The 19,410-nt window shown below is 61.6% G+C and overlaps 1 protein-coding gene across 5 annotated transcripts in view; it reads left to right on the top strand.

Moving 5' to 3' along the window:
• The window catches only part of Adgrl1 (adhesion G protein-coupled receptor L1), a 31,178-nt gene extending 15,880 nt beyond the window's left edge, over positions 1-15,298 (top strand). For 2 of the 5 annotated variants that reach the window (XM_063228493.1, XM_063228495.1), the window contains exons 5-23: positions 1,792-1,806; positions 4,715-5,515; positions 6,175-6,489; positions 6,755-6,858; positions 7,018-7,203; positions 7,383-7,421; positions 7,520-7,703; positions 7,795-7,917; positions 8,199-8,413; positions 8,589-8,759; positions 9,098-9,307; positions 9,475-9,695; positions 9,776-9,842; positions 10,157-10,248; positions 10,583-10,751; positions 11,367-11,673; positions 11,761-11,889; positions 11,994-12,011; positions 12,265-15,298. In XM_063228493.1, the coding sequence (XP_063084563.1) occupies positions 1,792-1,806; positions 4,715-5,515; positions 6,175-6,489; positions 6,755-6,858; positions 7,018-7,203; positions 7,383-7,421; positions 7,520-7,703; positions 7,795-7,917; positions 8,199-8,413; positions 8,589-8,759; positions 9,098-9,307; positions 9,475-9,695; positions 9,776-9,842; positions 10,157-10,248; positions 10,583-10,751; positions 11,367-11,673; positions 11,761-11,889; positions 11,994-12,011; positions 12,265-13,007 (4,109 nt within the window). In that variant the 3' untranslated portion in view covers positions 13,008-15,298. Of the gene's footprint in view, positions 1-1,791; positions 1,807-3,545; positions 3,632-4,714; positions 5,516-6,174; positions 6,490-6,754; positions 6,859-7,017; positions 7,204-7,382; positions 7,422-7,519; positions 7,704-7,794; positions 7,918-8,198; positions 8,414-8,588; positions 8,760-9,097; positions 9,308-9,474; positions 9,696-9,775; positions 9,843-10,156; positions 10,249-10,582; positions 10,752-11,366; positions 11,674-11,760; positions 11,890-11,993; positions 12,012-12,264 lie in introns of those variants that run through there. The other 3 variants (XM_063228496.1, XM_063228498.1, XM_063228497.1) reach the window with 3 other exon arrangements.
• Positions 15,299-19,410: the final 4,112 nt, after the last annotated feature.

The following is a 19,410-nucleotide window of genomic DNA, read 5'->3' as shown; positions in this document are numbered from 1 at the left end:
TCCTCTTTTAGGCCTCGCCGTTTCCTTGCAGTGCCCAAGGCCTCTGTGGCCACCACCCGAGGGGGACGCCCGTGTGCTCCCAAAGTCTCCCTACAGCACTGGGGACGCGGCCCATCCCGCAGCAGGGGCAGCAGGGGCTGGGCGACAGGGAGGCAGCGATGTAGCTAGAACAGAGGGGACAGCGAAAGATGGGTGGGTGCAGGTGTCCTGGGCTCTGAGACCCAGAGCAAATGACCTGGTGGTTCTGGGGCCCAGTGCAGGCGGTGGGAGCCCAAGAGCTCGGGTGTGAGGACCTCTGAGCGCAGGCTCCTGGAGGCCGAGGTTTGCCCTCACCCAGCGCCCAGCCTGCACCCAAGTCCAGCTGTGCTCGGGAACGTATGATGCCCTTGCCTGAGGCCGACGGTGGCCCCCACCAGCAGGAGGGAAGGCCAAACCTGCCCACAAGCTGTCAGTGTCAGGGGGACATGGCCTCGACCCAGTGACATCACTTCACGGAGTCTCAGTTTCCCCATTTGCAGCGAGGGTTCTCCACAGACCACTGGGAGGCGCCTGGCAGGTTCCCAGCTCCTCCTAAGCTGTTGGGCTGCTCTTGAGCCCCTACAGTGACCCTGACCACGCTGCTGAGCTCCATAAAAGTAGCATCCGGGACAACGAAGGCGACTTCTCCGCTGCGGGCCAGGGCCAGAGCAGGCAGAGTCCAGGCCCAGCCCAGGCGGGAGCCACGTGCAGGGCAGGGCCAGGGCAGGCGCGGAGGGGCCTGCAAGGCACCAGGTCTGAGTTTGGCCCCCACCAGGCCTGGGCACAGCCTCTGGGGCGGGGACGGGGTCAGCAGAGCTAGGCGAGAAGACAGACAAGCCCGCAGGTGCCCCCCCCCCCCGCGTCCCCTGGGCATGTCCGAGGGCCGGGCCTGGACGAGGTGCTGGGAAGGGACTCCGTGCTGCTCCTGCAGGACCCCTGCTCCAGTCTGCTCAGGGATGCTGAGGGGGGAGGCCGGGAGGCTAGTCTGTTGAGGTTGGGGTGACCCCAGTGCTGGGGCGGAGGGGCTGGGACTCCCAGGAGAGGGCGCTGGACTAACATTGGATTTGCTTTGCAGCCGCGTGCACGGGTCTAACAGGCGTCTTCCTCCCTCAGGTGTCGCCCGGCCGGCCGTGGGGCAAGGGCAGGGGCAGGGGCAGGGCGGGCGCAGATGGGGGTTGGGGGTGGGGGCTGGCCAGGGGGTGTGTGTGTGCGTGCGCGCGCCCACGCGTGTCCCCACCCCCACTCCGCCTCTGTGTCTTCCTGGTGCTCTCCAAAGCCACGGCATCTGCCCTGTGTGTCACCTGCTGCACTGTTTGCGTCCTCTGGGTCTCGAGGCTCCTGAGGGGCGGGGGTGGGGGGCGCAGCCGGACCTGGGCGAGGCCAGCGGAAGCGGCCAGAGTTCAGCCGAGCTCCGGGCTGGGAGCCCCTGAACCCCAGAACCCCTGCCCCAGGGCCCCAGCTCTGGGAGGGGCGTGCAATTCCTCTGCGCCTGCCCATCCCCGCCGCTGTCTCCCCGTCTCCCTCGTGTGTCCCCCTCCCTGACTGTCTCCCCGGCACCCTGTGGCCCCACCCGACCCCAGAGCGGGGGACTTGGGGGTGGGGGCTGAGCAGATGCGGCGGAAGGGGTTGGGGAGCTGGAGCGAGGAAGGCGAGGCCAGGGGGCCGCAGGAGCAACGAAAGCAATTTAATCTCTTTTCTTTTGTTTTGTTTTGTTTTTTTTCTTGCACTTTTTTTTCAATTTGTTTTCTCTCTCTCTTCCGATGCTTAAAGTAGAAGTGGAACAGAAAGGTAAACGCACCGTCACCGACGCTAACCCCTAACTCACACTTTGTTCTGCTGTGCCATCATGGGACCCCGCCCTGTGCCCCCGCTGCCCCACGGCCCTCCCGGGGCCCTGGGGGGTGACCATGGGCGCCCCAGACTCCGGAGGAAGCTCTCTCTGAGCGCAGGCAGGCCCCGCCTCTCTCTGCCTCTCTCCTCCTTTTCCCTGGCCCTGCCCTTGGGGCCTGGCCGCCCGCCGCTCACCTTTGCCTCCTCCAGGAGCCGGTGGAAGGGGCGGGAGGGCCTCTTGCTCCGTTTCTGCCTCCCCTCCTGGGACCTTTTCAACCGAGCGCCCCACCCCGTGCAGGGGAGGTGGGCTGGGGGCACCCCTTTTTTCCTTTTGGGGAGCAGATCTCTCCTCTCTCCCGCGGTGGCGTCTCCGGGGCCCAGAGCCGTGTGGAGCGCGGAGCACCGGCCCCCGCCCCCTTCCCCGGCAGGTCTGGAGGGGCGTCCGCTGCTGCCCTGGCCTGGGGGGCGCGGGCGGGGTGGGCTCATGGGGGCGGCGGGGGGATGGTGGGTTCTGCTCGCGCACACTTGCAAAGCTGCAGTCAGGGTTCCTTTTGGGCTGTGGTGTTAGCGGACCAGGGAGCGGGTGGGCGGGCACAGACCTGCGCCGGGACCTCCAGGGGCGCCGTAATTTCTCACAGGGTCCCCGCGGGGCATGGGCTGGCTGCTGGGGTTGGGGGGGAACAGTCGCTTCCTGCCCAAGAGGTGCGTGGAAGCTGACCCGTCAGCAGAGGCGGGCGGCAGGCCCTTGGGGGAGCGGCCCAGGAGTCCCCGTCCCTTATTCCGGGAAATTACGGCCACCATGGAGCATCCCCGCAAGGGTGCGGGGCGAGGTCCCCCCAGCTGCCCCTCCCCCACCCGGAGGCCTAGGCGGTGACGCCGAGGCCTCCCCATCCCGTTCCTTCCCCCACCCGGCACCAGCCACTCTTCTTGCAGGCCTTGGTTTGGAGCCGCACCACCGGACGCTGCCTCTGGGGGGCTGCGGGGAGGGAAGAGGAGGTGTCGGACGCTGGGTGCCCGGGGGGCGTCCTCGTCCTTGTCACCCAGGGCCCCATGCAGACCTTTCCTCCTCCGTCCCTCTCCCCCGAGATGGCCTCTAACTGTTTTTCCTCCCCCTGGCATCCCCGCACTAGATCAGGCTCTGAGACCTCCCCCAATCCCCTTCACTTGCGCAGACCCTGGTTGGGGGGGGCAGAGCGGTGGGGAGGATGACACCTGGAACACAGGGGACAAAGGTGGAGGCCAGGTGTGCTGGACAGAGATCGGGCCTACACTAAGGGCATCGGGGACTAGAGGGGGCAGGGCTTCAGAGCCTGAGCCGGACCCCAGAGCGGCCTGGTTCCAGCCCCATTCTGCCCCAGGACTCTGGTGCCGGAAGAAAGGCGAAGCGTCCCCAGCGGAGAGCCGGGCGGGAAGTGGAGGCTGAGGAGTGTCCCTGTCCCCCTGGGGCTCCGGGGCTGGCCATGGAGCAGAGAATTCACCACAGCCCCCGCCCCGCCCCAGACCTCGGGGTTCACTAGAAGGGGAGCCACAGGGAGGCGCTTGCCACCTGGCCCTGGCAGCACCTGGGGGGGGGGTGGAGTCTCAGCCACACTGACCCAGCAGACCGGCAAGGGACAGGCCAGCAAGGGACACGAGGGGCGAGGGCGGGCAGGCCAGCGGCGGCCAACGAGATGCAGTCGAGGTTTTCCTCTTTTCAGGGAATTTGGGGGGTGGGGCGGGGCCCCCCACCTTTCTGACATCAGCGCTGCCTTGGTCCCTCCTCCCGAGCCGGGGATGGTCGCAGGTAAACCGGGGTCCGGGCAGGGGCGGGCCGGGCCGGGCGGGGCGGGCCGGGTCTTTATCCTAGCTCCTGGCTCCCTCCCTTGCCCCCTCCGAGCTGGACCTGGGACCGCCCCCCCAGGGGACCCTCACTTGGGCCTGGGCCTTGGCGTGAATTCTCTGCTCACCCTCTCTCCTCTGCCAGCGCTAACCCTTTCTTCCCAGGTGGTGTTCGGAGGCCCCCGGAGCTGGGACTCGCGGAGCCCCCTCCCCTCTCTCTTCCCTCCACGCAGCTCTCCCCCGCCCTCCCGGGAGGCCCCACACTCTAAGCCCCCCCTCCATCCCTGCGCACCAGTGGCGGCGGCAGCTCCCGACCCCGAGACCCTGCTGGCTGGGGGCGCAGGCGTCTTAGCTCTGGCCTCGCCCGGGGGCTGCCCCCACCCCAGCTCCTATGCAGCCACTGACCTGCAGGGGGCCGGTGGGAGGAGGGGGGCGTGGACTGCAGCTGGGGGTGCTCCCGACACCCCCGTGGGTTCAGGCACACCACTGGACCTGGCGGTTTTTCCAGCAGGAAGAAAGTGAAGTTGGTTTTTGGTTTTGTTTTGTTCTGTTTCTTTTTTTTAAAAACAAGTCTGGCCTGCTGTGGTTGGTTTAGGACAGGACACTGGACCCTGGCTTCCGTAAAGGTGTAGGAGTGTGCTGACCAGTCAGGGTCACTGCTATGGTGGAGGGGCGGGGGGGGGACCGTGTCCGGCCACCCCACAACCCACCGGAAGCGGCTCTGGCCGCGCGGGGGAGAGGCCGAGCCGAGCCCGCACCCCCACAGCCCGCGGGGTCTCACGCAGGAAGGGAAGAGGGCGCCGCCTCCCTCCCGCACTAACCCTGCTCTTGATGGCCCGCAGGGTCCTCACCTCCAGGGCGAGGGGCAGCTGGGCGGGCGGGGTCCCAGCCTGCAAACCCCCCTCCCCCATCACCAGCCCGACCAAGCAACCGTGACTGCAGCAGCAGGGGGCGGCGCTGCCCGGCTTTCGTTGACCAACTCGCCTCTCTCTCCCCTCTTTCCCCGCTGCCGCCTGCCCGCCTGCCCCACCGCGCGCGCCCGGCCCAGTCTTCGTGTGCCCGGGGACACTGCAGAAGGTGCTGGAGCCCACCTCCACCCATGAGTCGGAGCACCAGTCGGGCGCCTGGTGCAAGGACCCGCTGCAGGCGGGTGACCGCATCTACGTCATGCCCTGGATCCCCTACCGCACCGACACACTTACCGAGTACGCGTCCTGGGAGGACTATGTGGCCGCTCGCCACACCACCACCTACCGCCTGCCCAACCGCGTGGACGGCACGGGCTTCGTGGTCTACGATGGCGCCGTCTTCTACAACAAGGAGCGCACGCGCAACATCGTCAAGTACGACCTGCGCACGCGCATCAAGAGCGGCGAGACGGTCATCAACACGGCCAACTACCACGACACGTCGCCCTACCGCTGGGGCGGCAAGACGGACATCGACCTGGCCGTGGACGAGAATGGGCTGTGGGTCATCTACGCCACCGAGGCCAACAACGGGCGGCTTGTGGTGAGCCAACTGAACCCCTACACCCTGCGCTTCGAGGGCACCTGGGAGACGGGGTACGACAAGCGCTCGGCCTCCAACGCCTTCATGGTGTGCGGGGTGCTCTACGTGCTGCGCTCCGTCTACGTGGACGACGACAGCGAGGCGGCCGGCAACCGCGTGGACTATGCCTTCAACACCAATGCCAACCGCGAGGAGCCCGTAGGCCTGGCCTTCCCCAACCCCTACCAGTTCGTGTCCTCCGTGGACTACAACCCGCGCGACAACCAGCTCTACGTCTGGAACAACTACTTCGTGGTGCGCTACGGCCTGGAGTTTGGGCCCCCGGATCCCAGTGCCGGTGAGGATGGGGAACAGGCACCGCCCTGCCGGGCTGCCTGAGCTCTGCCTCCTGCCAGAACCTTGGAGCTGTGGGCGGCTCCGAGGGGTGACCGGAAGTCACAGGAGCGCCCGAAGTCTAAGTGCCCTGAGGTGCACGGGCTGCCTGGGAACAGGGCTTGTGACAGCCCTGATCACAGGTGCAGGAACAGGTCTGAGTGGACAGGCTGGCCACTGGCCCATGCTGCCTCTGGCAGGGGCCCCAGGCACACCTGATCCCATGAGAGATGGGTACCTGGACTCTGGGGGACCCCCACAGTCAACAGAGGACACAGCCGGGCTGCTGGGGTCAACAGGACAGAGGCCCTTTTGTTGGGCCACTCCCAGCCTCTGCGAACCAGCTTTGACTGACCCCAGGGAGCTTTAGTTAAACCAATGTCCTTCGAATGGGGAAACTGAGGCCCCCAGCCTGAGGAAGGGTGAGCAGGTCACAGACCCAGTCAGTAGTGCCCAGCGTGCCTAACTCTGTGGTCACCCAAGCACAGGGCATCTGCTTGGAATCAGAGAAGCTGGGATGGCCACCTCCAGAGCCCGAAGCCCAGGGCACCTCTGACCAGCATGGGAGGAAGACTGAGGGACTCTGCGTGGGATATGACCCTGTCTCTATCCTTCCTCTTTCAGGTCCTGCTACGTCCCCACCCCTCAGCACGACCACCACTGCCAGGCCCACCCCGCTCACCAGCACAGCTTCCCCCGCGGCCACCACCCCACTCCGCCGAGCGCCCCTCACCACGCACCCGGTGGGCGCCATCAACCAGCTGGGACCTGACCTGCCCCTGGCCACAGCCCCTGCCCCCAGTACCCGGCGGCCCCCAGCCCCCAACCTGCACGTGTCCCCAGAGCTCTTCTGCGAACCTCGAGAGGTGCGGCGGGTCCAGTGGCCAGCCACTCAGCAGGGCATGCTGGTGGAGCGGCCCTGTCCCAAGGGCACGCGGGGTGAGCTTGCTGGGCTGGCATTGGGCAGGTGGTGTGGGATGCATCTGCCGGGATGGTGGGCGGGGCCCGGGACACAGTGGCTGCCTGGCCAGCTGCAGGGCTTGCCATCGAGGGGCTCCGCCACCAGATGGCAAGGACAGGAGGGGCCATCAGGACGGGGTGAGCATGGCCTCACCCCTGCACGTCTCTCTCTGTGTCCCCCTCCTCTCTTTCTTCCCCCTCCCTGTCTCCCCATGCACCCTGGCCCCTGGCTGTGTCTCTCCAGGAATCGCCTCATTCCAGTGTCTGCCAGCCCTGGGGCTCTGGAACCCCCGGGGCCCTGACCTCAGCAACTGTACCTCCCCTTGGGTCAACCAGGTGGCCCAGAAGGTACAGACAGATGGCACAGGTCCCTCAGGGAGGCGTGTACACTTTGGGTCTCAGGGCAGCCCATGGGGTCCGCAGGAGATGGGGTGCAGAGCCCGGGCAGGGGGCAGGGAACAGGTCAGCCTCATGCGGCGCTGAGCCCCCTCGATGTGGCCTTTCCAGATCAAGAGTGGGGAGAACGCAGCCAACATCGCCAGTGAGCTGGCCCGCCACACACGGGGCTCCATCTACGCGGGGGATGTGTCCTCGTCTGTGAAGCTCATGGAGCAGCTCCTGGACATCCTGGACGCCCAGCTACAGGCCCTGCGGCCCATCGAGCGCGAGTCAGCCGGGAAGAACTACAACAAGGTAGGCCGGCGGCAAGGCGGGGACCCTGCAAGGGGCCTCCCCCAATATCCCAGGGTCAGGGCCCAGCCCCAGGTGGGGGGAAGACACGGAGAGTGAGTTCTCCAGGCCAAGACGTGAGCTGCGGGGCCCAGGGATGTGGTGAGGGGTCCCAGGCTGACACCTCACCCATGTCTCCCCAGATGCACAAACGGGAGCGGACCTGCAAGGACTACATCAAGGTGTGGCCAGCGGCAGGCGACAGGCCCCAGGTGGGGGGTGGGAGGAAGGGGTGGGGCGGGTGCACTCCACACTGACTTCCCACCCCCCACCCATGCAGGCCGTGGTGGAGACTGTGGACAACCTCCTGCGGCCGGAGGCACTGGAGTCCTGGAAGGACATGAACACCACGGAGCAGGTGCACACGGCCACCATGCTCCTGGACGTGCTAGAGGAGGGCGCCTTCCTGCTGGCCGACAATGTTCGGGAGCCTGCCCGCTTCCTGGCTGCCAAGCAGAACGTGGGTGAGTGGCACAGAACCCATGGGAATAACTGGGCCACCTACACCCTACCCCATTGGGACAGAACCTCACGGCGCATGCCCTGTGCCCGCAGTGCTGGAGGTGACTGTCCTGAACACAGAGGGCCAGGTGCAGGAGCTGGTCTTCCCCCAGGAGTACCCCAGCGAGAACTCCATCCAGCTGTCTGCCAACACCATCAAACAGAACAGCCGGAATGGTGAGCACCCTTGGGCCTCAGGTGCGACCCAGCCACAGAGCTTGCAGGGCACTGTGGGTCTACAGGGCTGTCGCCAGGACAGTCCCTCCTGGCCCATGGCTTGGAGAGGTCACGCAGTCACTCAGGAGACGCACAGGTGGAAACAGCCCCCTATCCTGGCCTGTGTACCGCCATCCACATTGGCCCCCACCCGCAGTGGTCTGGTGGCACCGCCTGCCTGAGTTGGTGAATGCTGCAGTAGCCGAAGCCAGCACCATATCCCCCACCCCTGTCCTCCCCAGGCGTGGTCAAGGTTGTGTTCATCCTCTACAATAACCTGGGCCTCTTCCTGTCCACGGAGAACGCGACAGTGAAGCTGGCAGGCGAGGCGGGCACAGGGAGTCCTGGGGGCGCCTCTCTGGTAGTGAACTCGCAGGTCATCGCGGCATCCATCAACAAGGAATCCAGCCGTGTCTTTCTCATGGACCCTGTCATCTTCACTGTGGCCCACCTGGAGGTGAGCCCCAGTGACAGTCCTATCCTGGGGCTCACCCCTTGTGTGCCCGGGACCTGGCTGGGGGGCCCTTGGGCCCACAGCTGTCTCCTACTGGTTGGTCTGTCCCCAGAGCCGGGTGGGGGCACCTGAGCATGTTCCTGTGACTGACCCTGTCCCGGACCCTGCCCCACCTCAGGCCAAGAACCACTTCAACGCCAACTGCTCCTTCTGGAACTACTCCGAGCGCTCCATGCTAGGCTACTGGTCCACCCAGGGCTGCCGCCTGGTGGAGTCCAACAAGACCCACACCACCTGTGCCTGCAGCCACCTCACCAACTTTGCCGTGCTCATGGCCCACCGAGAGATCGTAAGCTGCGGCGCCCTGCTCCTCAGGGCTTTGCGTGGCATCCCAGGGGCGCATGGCGTGGGCAGAGCCGGACAGGCCAGCCTCAGGGGTGGGGGCCACTGTCCCATCCTTGTGCTCGGTTGCATCCGCTCCCAGGGCCCCGTGGAGAAGCATGCAGCTGTTGCCTTGTCCTCTCTCCACGAGCCTTCCAGAGCATGAGGAAGCAGGCGCGGGCGGCCCGCAGCGCGGCCAGTGGGCAGTCCTGGAGTGCCCTGCCTGTGGCTGGCGCCCGCCAGGCCTTCCACACAGCTGGCTGCGTGCAGCCGGAGGCCTGAGCCCGCCCCGCTCCTGTCCCCCAGTACCAGGGCCGCATCAACGAGCTGCTGCTGTCTGTCATCACCTGGGTGGGCATCGTCATCTCCCTGGTCTGCCTGGCCATCTGCATCTCCACTTTCTGCTTCCTGCGGGGGCTGCAGACCGACCGCAACACCATCCATAAGAACCTCTGCATCAACCTTTTCCTGGCGGAGCTACTCTTCCTGGTCGGCATAGACAAGACTCAGTATGAGGTGGGCGGGGCCTGGTGGGGGCGGGGTCGGAGGGAGGGGCGGGGCCCGCAGGGCGGCTCGGCTCGGCTCGGCTCGGCTCGGCTCGGCTCGGCTCGGCTCGGCTCGGCTCGGCCCGGCCCGGCCCGGCCCGGCCCCCTCACCTCACCACCGCTGCCGGCTCCCCTCAGATCGCCTGCCCCATCTTCGCCGGCCTGCTGCACTACTTCTTCCTGGCCGCCTTCTCCTGGCTGTGCCTGGAGGGCGTGCACCTCTACCTGCTGCTGGTGGAGGTGTTTGAGAGCGAGTACTCGCGCACCAAGTACTACTACCTGGGTGGCTACTGCTTCCCTGCGCTGGTGGTGGGCATCGCGGCCGCCATTGACTACCGCAGCTACGGCACCGAGAAGGCGTGAGTGCCCCGCCCCCCGCACCCCAGGGCTGGGCCTGTGGGCTCCCAGGCGCCCTCCACCCCTGCCGTTCTCTCCACAGCTGCTGGCTCAGAGTGGACAATTACTTCATCTGGAGTTTCATTGGGCCCGTCTCCTTTGTCATCGTGGTAAGTGGCCAGCAGTGTCCCGGGCCAGGCTACCCCAACCTGGCTCTGCCAACCCCTGAGAAGGTGCCAGGGTGGGAACTATGTCCCAGGTCTTCAGGGCCCCAGCTGAGGCCCCATCGCTGCGGCTGGGGTGGGGTGGCTGCTGTGCGTGCTTACCGCCCACCCGCAACCAGCACCCCGGGTCCTCCACCCACCGAGGGACCCCAAAGACAGGTGGCCCAGCAGGGGTGGCCAGCAGGATGGGTGCTGGCCTGGACCCCCCTGGCATGGAGCCTGCAGAGCACAGCGGGAGGGCTCAGCTGCCTCCCCCGCAGGTGAACCTGGTGTTTCTCATGGTGACCCTGCACAAGATGATCCGCAGCTCCTCCGTGCTCAAGCCAGACTCCAGCCGCCTGGACAACATCAAGTGAGTGCCCACCCTCCCGGCAGCTCCGAGCATCGGGTCCAGGGATCAGGGTACTTTGCTGGCCCCCGTCAGCACTGCTCAGTGGTGTCAGGGAGCTGTGCTTGCACAGCTGGCCTTGGGGGTCTAGGGGCCACCAGCCCAGGGTTAGGGACTGTGGTTGAACCTGGTCCATGCAGGGGCAACTGAAGAAAACCAGGCTGCAGACCAGGGCTGAAGTGTGGGAGCAAGGCATCACCGGCAGCGCCTGCCCTGCTCCAGGCTGCTTCTCGGGCTGGGGAGAGGTGGGGCGCTGCCTCCTCCAACAGGTCCCTGACCTGCCCATCCCGCACCCCAGGTCCTGGGCACTGGGGGCCATCGCGCTGCTCTTCCTCCTGGGCCTTACCTGGGCCTTCGGCCTGCTCTTTATCAACAAGGAGTCGGTGGTCATGGCCTACCTCTTTACCACCTTCAACGCCTTCCAGGGCGTCTTCATCTTTGTCTTTCACTGCGCCTTACAGAAAAAGGTGAGGCCAGCAGGGCATGGGACGCCTTGGCTTGGGCCAGGCCCACGGCGGAGGTGGAGGGAAGTGGGCACGCCTGGCGCGGCTGCCGGGAAGGAAGCCAGGCTCAGGGTCGGGGAAGAGTCCATGGGATAGAGTAGCCCACAGCAGCTCAGAGGCAGCAAGGGCGGGAGACCGCTGGGAACCCACGTGATGATCGGTGCCAGAAGAACTGCGAATTCCTTGGTGACCGAAAGGACCCTTTTAAAATAGATCTGTTAAGAGTCTAAAGCTTAAGAAAAAACTACGAAGTGGGGAGTGAGAGGAAGGGCATGTGGGCCGCAGGCTGGAGACCGAGCTCCAGAAGCCTGACTGAGCTGGGTGTGGTGGCCCACACTGACAGTCCGGCACTCTGGAGGCTGAGGCAGGAGGGTCACCAGGAATTCAAGGCCAGCCTGCACTAGGAACTGAGACCCCATCTCCAAAGAAACAAACTGCGTTGCAGTGTTTGCAGACCTGGTCCTAAAGGCACCGGGGCTGGGCTGTTGAGGCAGAGCCCAGGGCTGGTGACAGGGCCAAGGCAGGAGCAGGAGGCTGCCACCTGTCACCCACTCACGGTCCCCATTGTTCGCCCCCCAGGTGCACAAGGAGTATAGCAAGTGCCTGCGTCACTCCTACTGCTGCATCCGTTCCCCGCCGGGCGGCACGCACGGCTCCCTCAAGACCTCGGCCATGCGGAGCAATACCCGCTACTACACAGGCACCCAGGTACTGGGAGGGCAGGGCTGGAGAGCCAGCCAGGGGGTCCCAGTGTGTGCGGTGGCACTGACGCCTGCCATGTGTCACCAGAGCCGCATTCGGAGGATGTGGAATGACACGGTGAGGAAGCAGACAGAATCCTCCTTCATGGCAGGGGACATCAACAGTACACCCACCCTGAACCGAGGTGAGGGGCATCCCCGGCCACGCCCAGCAGCCATGGGTTTTGGCACAACCCTGGCCCTGGCTGCCCCATGACTGTGACCCTTGGCAGGTACCATGGGGAACCACCTTCTGACCAACCCCGTGCTGCAGCCCCGGGGCGGCACCAGCCCCTACAACACCCTGATCGCCGAGTCCGTGGGCTTCAACCCCTCTTCTCCCCCTGTCTTCAACTCCCCGGGTGAGGGTGCTGCAGGGCTAAGGGGCTGCCTTTGGGGCCAGGGTGTGGGGGCAGGCACACTCTGCTGACTGTCGCCTTCTCTTTCCTTCCTGGCCGGCACACAGGCAGCTACCGGGAGCCCAGTAAGTGCCCCTTACCCACAGCCTGGCTTTGCATGTCCCAGGGGGACCATGGTGGCCCTTCCTGAAGCCCTCCCACCTTGATGGATGGCGGCAGGGGACTTGGGGCCACTGGATGCAGAAGAGAGGTTGAGGGTCTGGGCTTCCAGATGGGCCTGGGGGCTCAGGCTTCCTCTCATTGCTGCAGAGGGGTATGAGTGCAGAGCCTGGGGGTGCAGGGAGCCCTGCCCTCCTGACTGGCTCTCCTGCCCCACAGAGCACCCCCTGGGAGGCCGGGAGGCCTGTGGCATGGACACCCTGCCCCTGAACGGCAACTTCAACAACAGCTACTCCTTGCGGAGTGGCGACTTTCCACCAGGGGATGGGGGCCCCGAGCCACCCAGAGGCCGAAACCTTGCAGACGCTGCAGCCTTTGAGAAGATGATCATCTCAGAGCTGGTGCACAACAACCTGCGGGGCGGTGGCAGTGGGGCAAAGGGGCCCCCGCCGCCCGAGCCCCCTGTGCCACCTGTGCCTGGGGGCAGCAGTGAAGAGGAGGCCGGTGGGCCTGGGGGTGCTGACCGGGCGGAGATCGAACTTCTCTACAAGGCCCTGGAGGAGCCGCTGCTGCTGCCCCGGGCCCAGTCGGTGCTCTACCAGAGCGACCTGGACGAGTCGGAGAGCTGTGCAGCCGAGGACGGTGCTGCCAGCCGGCCCCTCTCCTCCCCGCCCGGCCGGGACTCCCTCTATGCCAGTGGGGCCAACCTGCGGGACTCGCCCTCCTACGCGGACAGCAGCCCTGAGGGGCCCAGCGACACCCTGCCCCCGCCACCTCCTGCACCCCCAGGGCCGCCTGAAATCTACTACACCTCACGCCCACCTGCCCTGGTGGCTCGGAACCCCCTGCAGGGCTACTACCAGGTGCGGAGGCCTAGCCATGAGGGCTACCTGGCGGCCCCCGGCCTGGAGGGGCCAGGGCCCGATGGGGACGGGCAGATGCAGCTGGTCACCAGCCTCTGAGGGCACCTGCGGACCAGGGGCCGTTGGCTCGGCCTGGGAGGAGGCCCTGGGCTGGGCCCTTGTTGGAGAGGGAGAGCGGTGGGGGTAGTGGCTGGTGGACCACTCTCTCCTGAGCACGCTCCTCGGCCATGCGTCCCAGGGTCCCCTCAGGGGCTCCCCTGTGGGGGCCCGAGGTGCCAGGGTTCACAGACAGGGTTTCCCACCAGCCACGGGCACCAGCTCTGTTGGAGGGGGCTGGGAGGAGGAGCCTGGAGGCCCTAGGAGGAAGGGGGGGGGCCTTGCTACTCCTGCTTCTGCCCCGCCCTGCCACCCCTGGCCGACTGAGGGCTCTGGTCTCCCCAGGCCGGGCAGCCTCCCCGGCTGCAGGACGGATGGACGGACTGCCCCTGCATGGCAGCTCCCCGAGCCAGGGTCCTGCACCCTGGGAGGAAGCCTGGCCTAGGCCCAGGCCTAGGGACGGCCGAGTGGTCTCCCGGAACTTTCTCTGAAGCTCCTGCCCCTTTGCTGCCTGCCCCGCCCCCAGAGTGCGCCAGTGACCCTTCCGGGGCCACTCCTGACGAAGCACAACTCCCCACCGGCCCGGCCCCGCAGCTCCAGGTCTGTGGGCCCGGTGCTCCAGGGAGCAGATGTGGTCTGCATCGCCCTGGGGAGTGGGTCCTGGGCTTGGATCTGTCCCTAGGGGGCCTCTCATCCCCGCCTTCCCCCATTGCTGTAAATATTTCAACGAAATGGAAAAAAAAGAGACAAAAAAAAATATCTCATGACTTGAAGCCACCGGGCGCCCGAGGCCCAGGCCGGCCCGGACTCGGCTGCCCCCGCGCGGCAGCCAGGACTCCCGGCGGAGGGCCGGGGTGGGAGACCGCCTGCCGCCCGCACAGCTTCCCACATCCAGAGACAGAAGCAAAACCAACCGGGAAGCAACAGCGGAGCAGAGAGCCCTGCGGCGCCCGCCTGGGGCAAAACCTCACCACCCGCCCCGAGCCGGGGCGCCCAAGACACCCGCGCACCCAAAGATGCTTCCGCAGGGCGGGACGCGCCCCTGGCCGCTTCCAGGCATCGCTTCTGGGAGCGGGGCGCGGCTCGCCAAGGCCTCTGCAGCCGGATGCGGGCGCCCACCCGCTGGCCTCCGTCCGCCCCGCCCGGAGGGTGTCGGGGTTCCCCACGCGCCCCCAGCCCCCCGGGCAGGCGGCGCAGCACCTCATTCCCCATCGCCTTGGCGGCCCTGCCGCCGCCTCCGTCCGCCCTCCTGTCACTTCCCCCTCTCACAAGTGCCATGAGTTTCAGACATCTCCGGGTCTCAGCCTGCTGCTGCCACGAACTTCTTGGGGTCATGGGGCGGGCTCCAGGGAACTGGAGGAAGGGGACAGGTAGGTGGCTGGGGGACCCTTTTTGCTGCTAGAAAGCCCCCTCCCTCCTGCGGGGAGCTGGGCTGGCTCGTCCCCCGCCCGCAGGAGAGAAGGGCCGGACCAAAGACGGCGGTTTGTCCCAGGGGGAGCAGGCGCGGGCAGGAGTAGGGTGCAGCTCCGGCTCGGCTTCTTCTGGGGGAGTCTTCTTAGCCCATCTCACCAGGAGCCCTGGGGCAGGGTTAAGGGTGGGCGAGGGAGCAGGGGGCCCCCTTGAGCTCACAAGCCGTCACCCCTGGGGGTGAGGAGCTGGGCTGGGCAGACAGGCACGGAGCCCTGGCCCGAAAGGGTCAGGCACCAAGTCCTCCCTGCGGCCCAGCCCTCTGCCTCTCCAGACGTGGACAATCAAGGGGAGAGGCTGTGGGGCCCCGGGGTCACCTCCGGGCTGCGCACCGCCCCCTGGCGGGGCTGGGCACCACTGCAGTCCCATGCAAAGCCACCAGAGAGCCCGGGGTCCCCGCCCCAACCAGACCTGGTGCCTTGACGCCCCCCAGCTGGCACGGTACAGAGAAGGGTCTCGGTTCCCCTCCCTGGGCTCCTGGATTCATTGGCTCCCAAATCTTTCTTTTTCTCAGAACTTTTTCTTTTGGGTTCCCCTTGCCTCTCGCCCCTTCCCCTCCTGCCCTCCCCCGCTCCCTGTGTCTCTCTCGCCATCTCCCTGCCTACCATCCGCAGCCCCGCTGTGTCCATTCGGGGCTCCCCGCGGCTCCCGCCCGCCCTCCCTCCTTGGTCTCCTTTTCGATATGCCAAACCAATTTTGGGTCGAGTGCATTTAACAAGAACAAAACAAAAGGCTCATAACAAGATCGTTTCAGAAAAAAACAAAAAGTTTAAAAAAAATTGTTGAGTCAAAAAGTCAAACAATAAAGAAGATTTCTTGGAAAGACAGGAATGGTGTGACTCATTGGGGGGCAAGGAAGGGGCGGGGCAGGTGGAAAGGGGTGCAGTGTGGCAAACCCTGGTGGCAGTGAGATGGAGGGACTCAAAAGCCACCCACCAGGACTGAAGAGGAACAGCAGAAGTAGCAAAGCAGATGAACCAGGCTCTAGGAAAACAATCAAATCAGAAATAACTTCTCAGATAACTGCAGAAATGGTGATCACACTGATGCTTAGGGACTGGAGAAGAGTGGGATTTAAAAAAAGCAGAGGAAAGAAAGAAAGCCTGGCACACACCTGTCATCCCAGCACCTGGGAGGCTGAGGCAGGAGGATCCCTGTGCGTTTGAGACCAGCCTGGGCTACAAAGTGAGCTCAAGGCCAACCTGAACTGCAGAGCAAGACCCTGTCTCAAAAAGATTTTAAAAAGAAAGAAAGGCTTAGGAGTACTATGGAGATCCTGAACACCTAACATAGAAAAGACATGGAATCCAAAAAACAAATTCAGAGATACCCAGTAAAAATTTCACTGAAAATACACACAGCAGAAAGAGCCAATGTAGGACAGAGTATCAGATACAGAAGATAGGATTCCGGTTAGTGATCATAAAAAGAAGGAAAAATCAACAGCTATTAGACAATGTACAAAAGAAGAACATAAGATAAGCATGGAGTCAATGGAAAAAGCAGGAGACTGCAAATGACGTTAAAAAACCTCTCCACAGAAGTAATGGCAGAAAACTTCCAGAGCACAGAAAAATAATTTGGCACAGATAAGTGAGGCATATAGAACTCCATTAGCCCATGATAAAAAAAAAAATCCACAATGTATCACAGTCAAGAGGCCAGTAGGATGCAGTGGCCCATGACTGTGATCCCAGCACTCAGGAGGCTGAGGGAGGAGGATCATTGCAAGTTTGAGAGCAGCCTGGGCTACAAACTGAGCTCAAGGCCAGCCTGGACTGCACAAGACGACCCTGGCTCAGAAAGACAAATAAATAAATAAAATCAGGAACAAGACAAGGCTGTCCACTCTCACGACTCCTGTTCAATAGTGTTCTGGAAAAATTAGCTAGAGCAATTAGACAAGAGAAAGAAATAAAAGGAATAAGAATAGGAAAGGAAGAAGTTAAATTATTATTTGTGAATGAGATGATACTCCATATAAAAGACCCCAAAACCTACATTCAATAACCAAATTCAGAAGTGGAATTGGATCCAAATTGAACATTCGAAAATCAATAGCATTCCTGCACAGAAATAACAGACTCACTGAGAGAGAAATCAGGGAAACACCACCTTTCACATAGCATTCAAAAAAATGAAACACCTAGGAATCAATCTAACAAAAGCAGCAAAAGGCCTGGGCTGGGGATTTAGCTCAGCGGCATAAGCACCTGCCTCTTGCAAGCCGGCAGTCGTGAGTTTGATCCCCGGTACCAGAAAAAAGAAAAAAAAAAAAAAAAAAAAAGCAGCAAAAGGCCTTTATGTGGAAAACTACAGTACCCTGAGTAAAGAGATCAAAGACAGTATCAGAAAATGGAAAGATATTCCTTGTTCTTGGGTAGGCGGAACCAACATAGTGAAAATGGTTATACTTCCAAAACTGTTACATAGACTTAACACAACCCTGACCCAAATTAAAATTCTCACAATTAGAAAAAACAATCCTAAAATTCATTTGGAACCAGAACAGACCTAGAATAGTACAAGCAACTCTGGGCAACAAAGGCCAGGCAGGGGCATCCCAATCTGAGGCCTGAAACTGACTACAAAACTGCTCTGATAAAACAGCATGGAGCTGGCAAAACAAACAGAGAAAACCCATCCAGACCCCAGATCAGTGGAGCAGATTAGAAGAGGCAGAAACGACTCCAAACACAGCCACTTTGTCTTTGGCAAAGGATCCAAACACCTTGCTGGACGAAAGTCTCTTGACTAAGTGGTGCTAAAAAAACGGGATTTCCACAGGCAAAAGATTAAAACTAGACCCACCTCATTCACCAGCACTAAACTAAAATTGAAATGGATCAAAGACTTTGGCAATGGTCCAAATGCCCATCAGCCAATGAAGGAATATGGAAGATATGTGTCATATATATATATATATATATATATATATATATGAAGGAATATGGAAGATGTGTGTCATATATATATATAATGGAGTACTACTCTGCCATAAAAAATAAACGAGACATTTCTAAGTAAATGGACGCACCTTGAGACCATACTGCAGTGAAATAAATTGGACACATAGGTAAAAACGGCATTCTCTGGTGTGGGAAATGGGCAGTGTAAATCAGGACCAAAATGTGTAACAGATATTGGGAAATGGGAAGAAAATATTCAAATGAGAAGTCTAGGTCTAGGGAGAGGAGAGGGGAAAGGAAAGAAGGAACAAGAAAAAAAAGAATAGAAAGAAAAGATGAAAAACAGGCAGGGAAGAGATGTTGGAAGAAATGGAAAGAAAAAAAGATATACCGTGTACAGGTATAAATTCTCTGTGATGACTGCTATCATTACATGTATCTGAAATGTAACAATGCAAAAAAAAAAATAATAAAATAAGCCAAAGAAACTGCATGGTCTGCACGGTGTGTAACAACCAATTTAGGGGGAGGCATTAGCAGAGGAGGGCAGGGATGCTCTTGAAATCTGGAACCCCGATACCAGCCCCGGGTAAACACAGGCCCTTCTAAGGTGCAGCCTTGGGCCTGCTGTGCTCAGTACAAATGACGCTTACATAAAACTGCAGAGCGTGACCGACAACGCCGTGCATGATTTGAAAAAACAGCACCTTAGTTGCCTATTTCATTGCTGGGACAAAATACCTGACACCTACACCGTAAAGGAGGAATTGTTTATTTTAGCTCATAGTTTGTGGAGGATTTAGTCCCTTGTGGGTTGACCCCAAGGGGGGCTGTCCCTTTTAACTCACCCAGGCTACAAGCCTATTGGTTGGTGCCAGCCACACCCACAACAACACTCAACCAACCAGTGGGCTGATTCGGTTACCATACTCTTCATCTGTATTCACACACTCTAGGCGAGCCAGCTCCAGAGTGTCCTATGGGTAGTGAATGGGATGTCTAGATACAAGCCACAGCACACACATAGGAGAGATGTACAGCATGCACAGAAAAGCCAACACTAACGTCCGAGCTGGAGTTACAGGTGCTAAAAGGGGTGAGGAAGGGGCACGAGATGGCGGCAGAGGAAGCCCTGTAGCTGCTCTCTGATGTCTGGCTCAGCACTCACTGCATCACACACCCCTCAGGTATTACTCAAGGATAATACAAGGGGGACGGGGATGTAGCTCAGTGGCACAGCCCCTGCCTGGCAAATGCACGGTCCTGAGTTCAATTCCCGGTACCAAAAAATCAAACAAACAAGCAATACTGGCCAAGGATTTTGCTCAAAGGCACAAGCACCTTCCTGGGAAGCATGAGATTGAGTTCAATTTCCAGTACAAAAAAAAAAAAGTGGGGTCAGAGATTTAGCTCAGCAGCATAAACACCTGCCTTGCAAGCATGTGGTCGTGAGTTTGATCCCTGGTACGGATTAAAAAAAAAAAAAAAAAAAAAAAACAAGAATATAAACTGGCCCCTGGTGGCTCAGGCCTATAATTCCAGTACTTGGGAGAATGAGGCAGGAGGATCGCTTAAGAGTACAAGACCAGCCTGGGCTAAAAAGTGTGCTCAGGGCCAGCCTGAACTGCACAGTGAAACTTTATCTCAAAAAGCCAAACCAAGAATGCTAGCCAGGCATGGTAGTACACACCTGTCATCCCAGGACCCAGGAAGCTGAGGCAGGAGGATCACCGAAAGTTTGGCCCAGCCTGGATTACACAGCCAGACCTTGTCTCAAGAGATCAATAAAGAAACAAGGTCGCATGAGATGGCTTCTGTGAGAGGGACATGTCAGCTGGGCCAGGAGGCAAGAGGGTCACTCCAGGCAGAGGGGACAACAGCTGTGGGGTTCTCAAGTGCTGACCAAGTGGGGACAGTGGGAGGAGACCAGGCCTGAGAGGTGAGCCAAGACCACCAGGCAGGGCCTCCGAGTCACAGCAAAGCTCTGAAGTCCCCACCGTAGGACAAGCTTCCCCGAGGGTTCTATGCAA

Source organism: Cavia porcellus, unplaced genomic scaffold (genome assembly GCF_034190915.1).
Source record: "Cavia porcellus strain 051 isolate PalLab524CR breed Dunkin Hartley unplaced genomic scaffold, mCavPor4.1 scaffold_17, whole genome shotgun sequence".
In the NCBI taxonomy this organism is placed as follows: domain Eukaryota; kingdom Metazoa; phylum Chordata; class Mammalia; order Rodentia; family Caviidae; genus Cavia; species Cavia porcellus.
The sequence above is the reverse complement of the archived record's forward strand: the minus strand, read 5'-3'. Positions and strand labels throughout refer to the sequence as shown.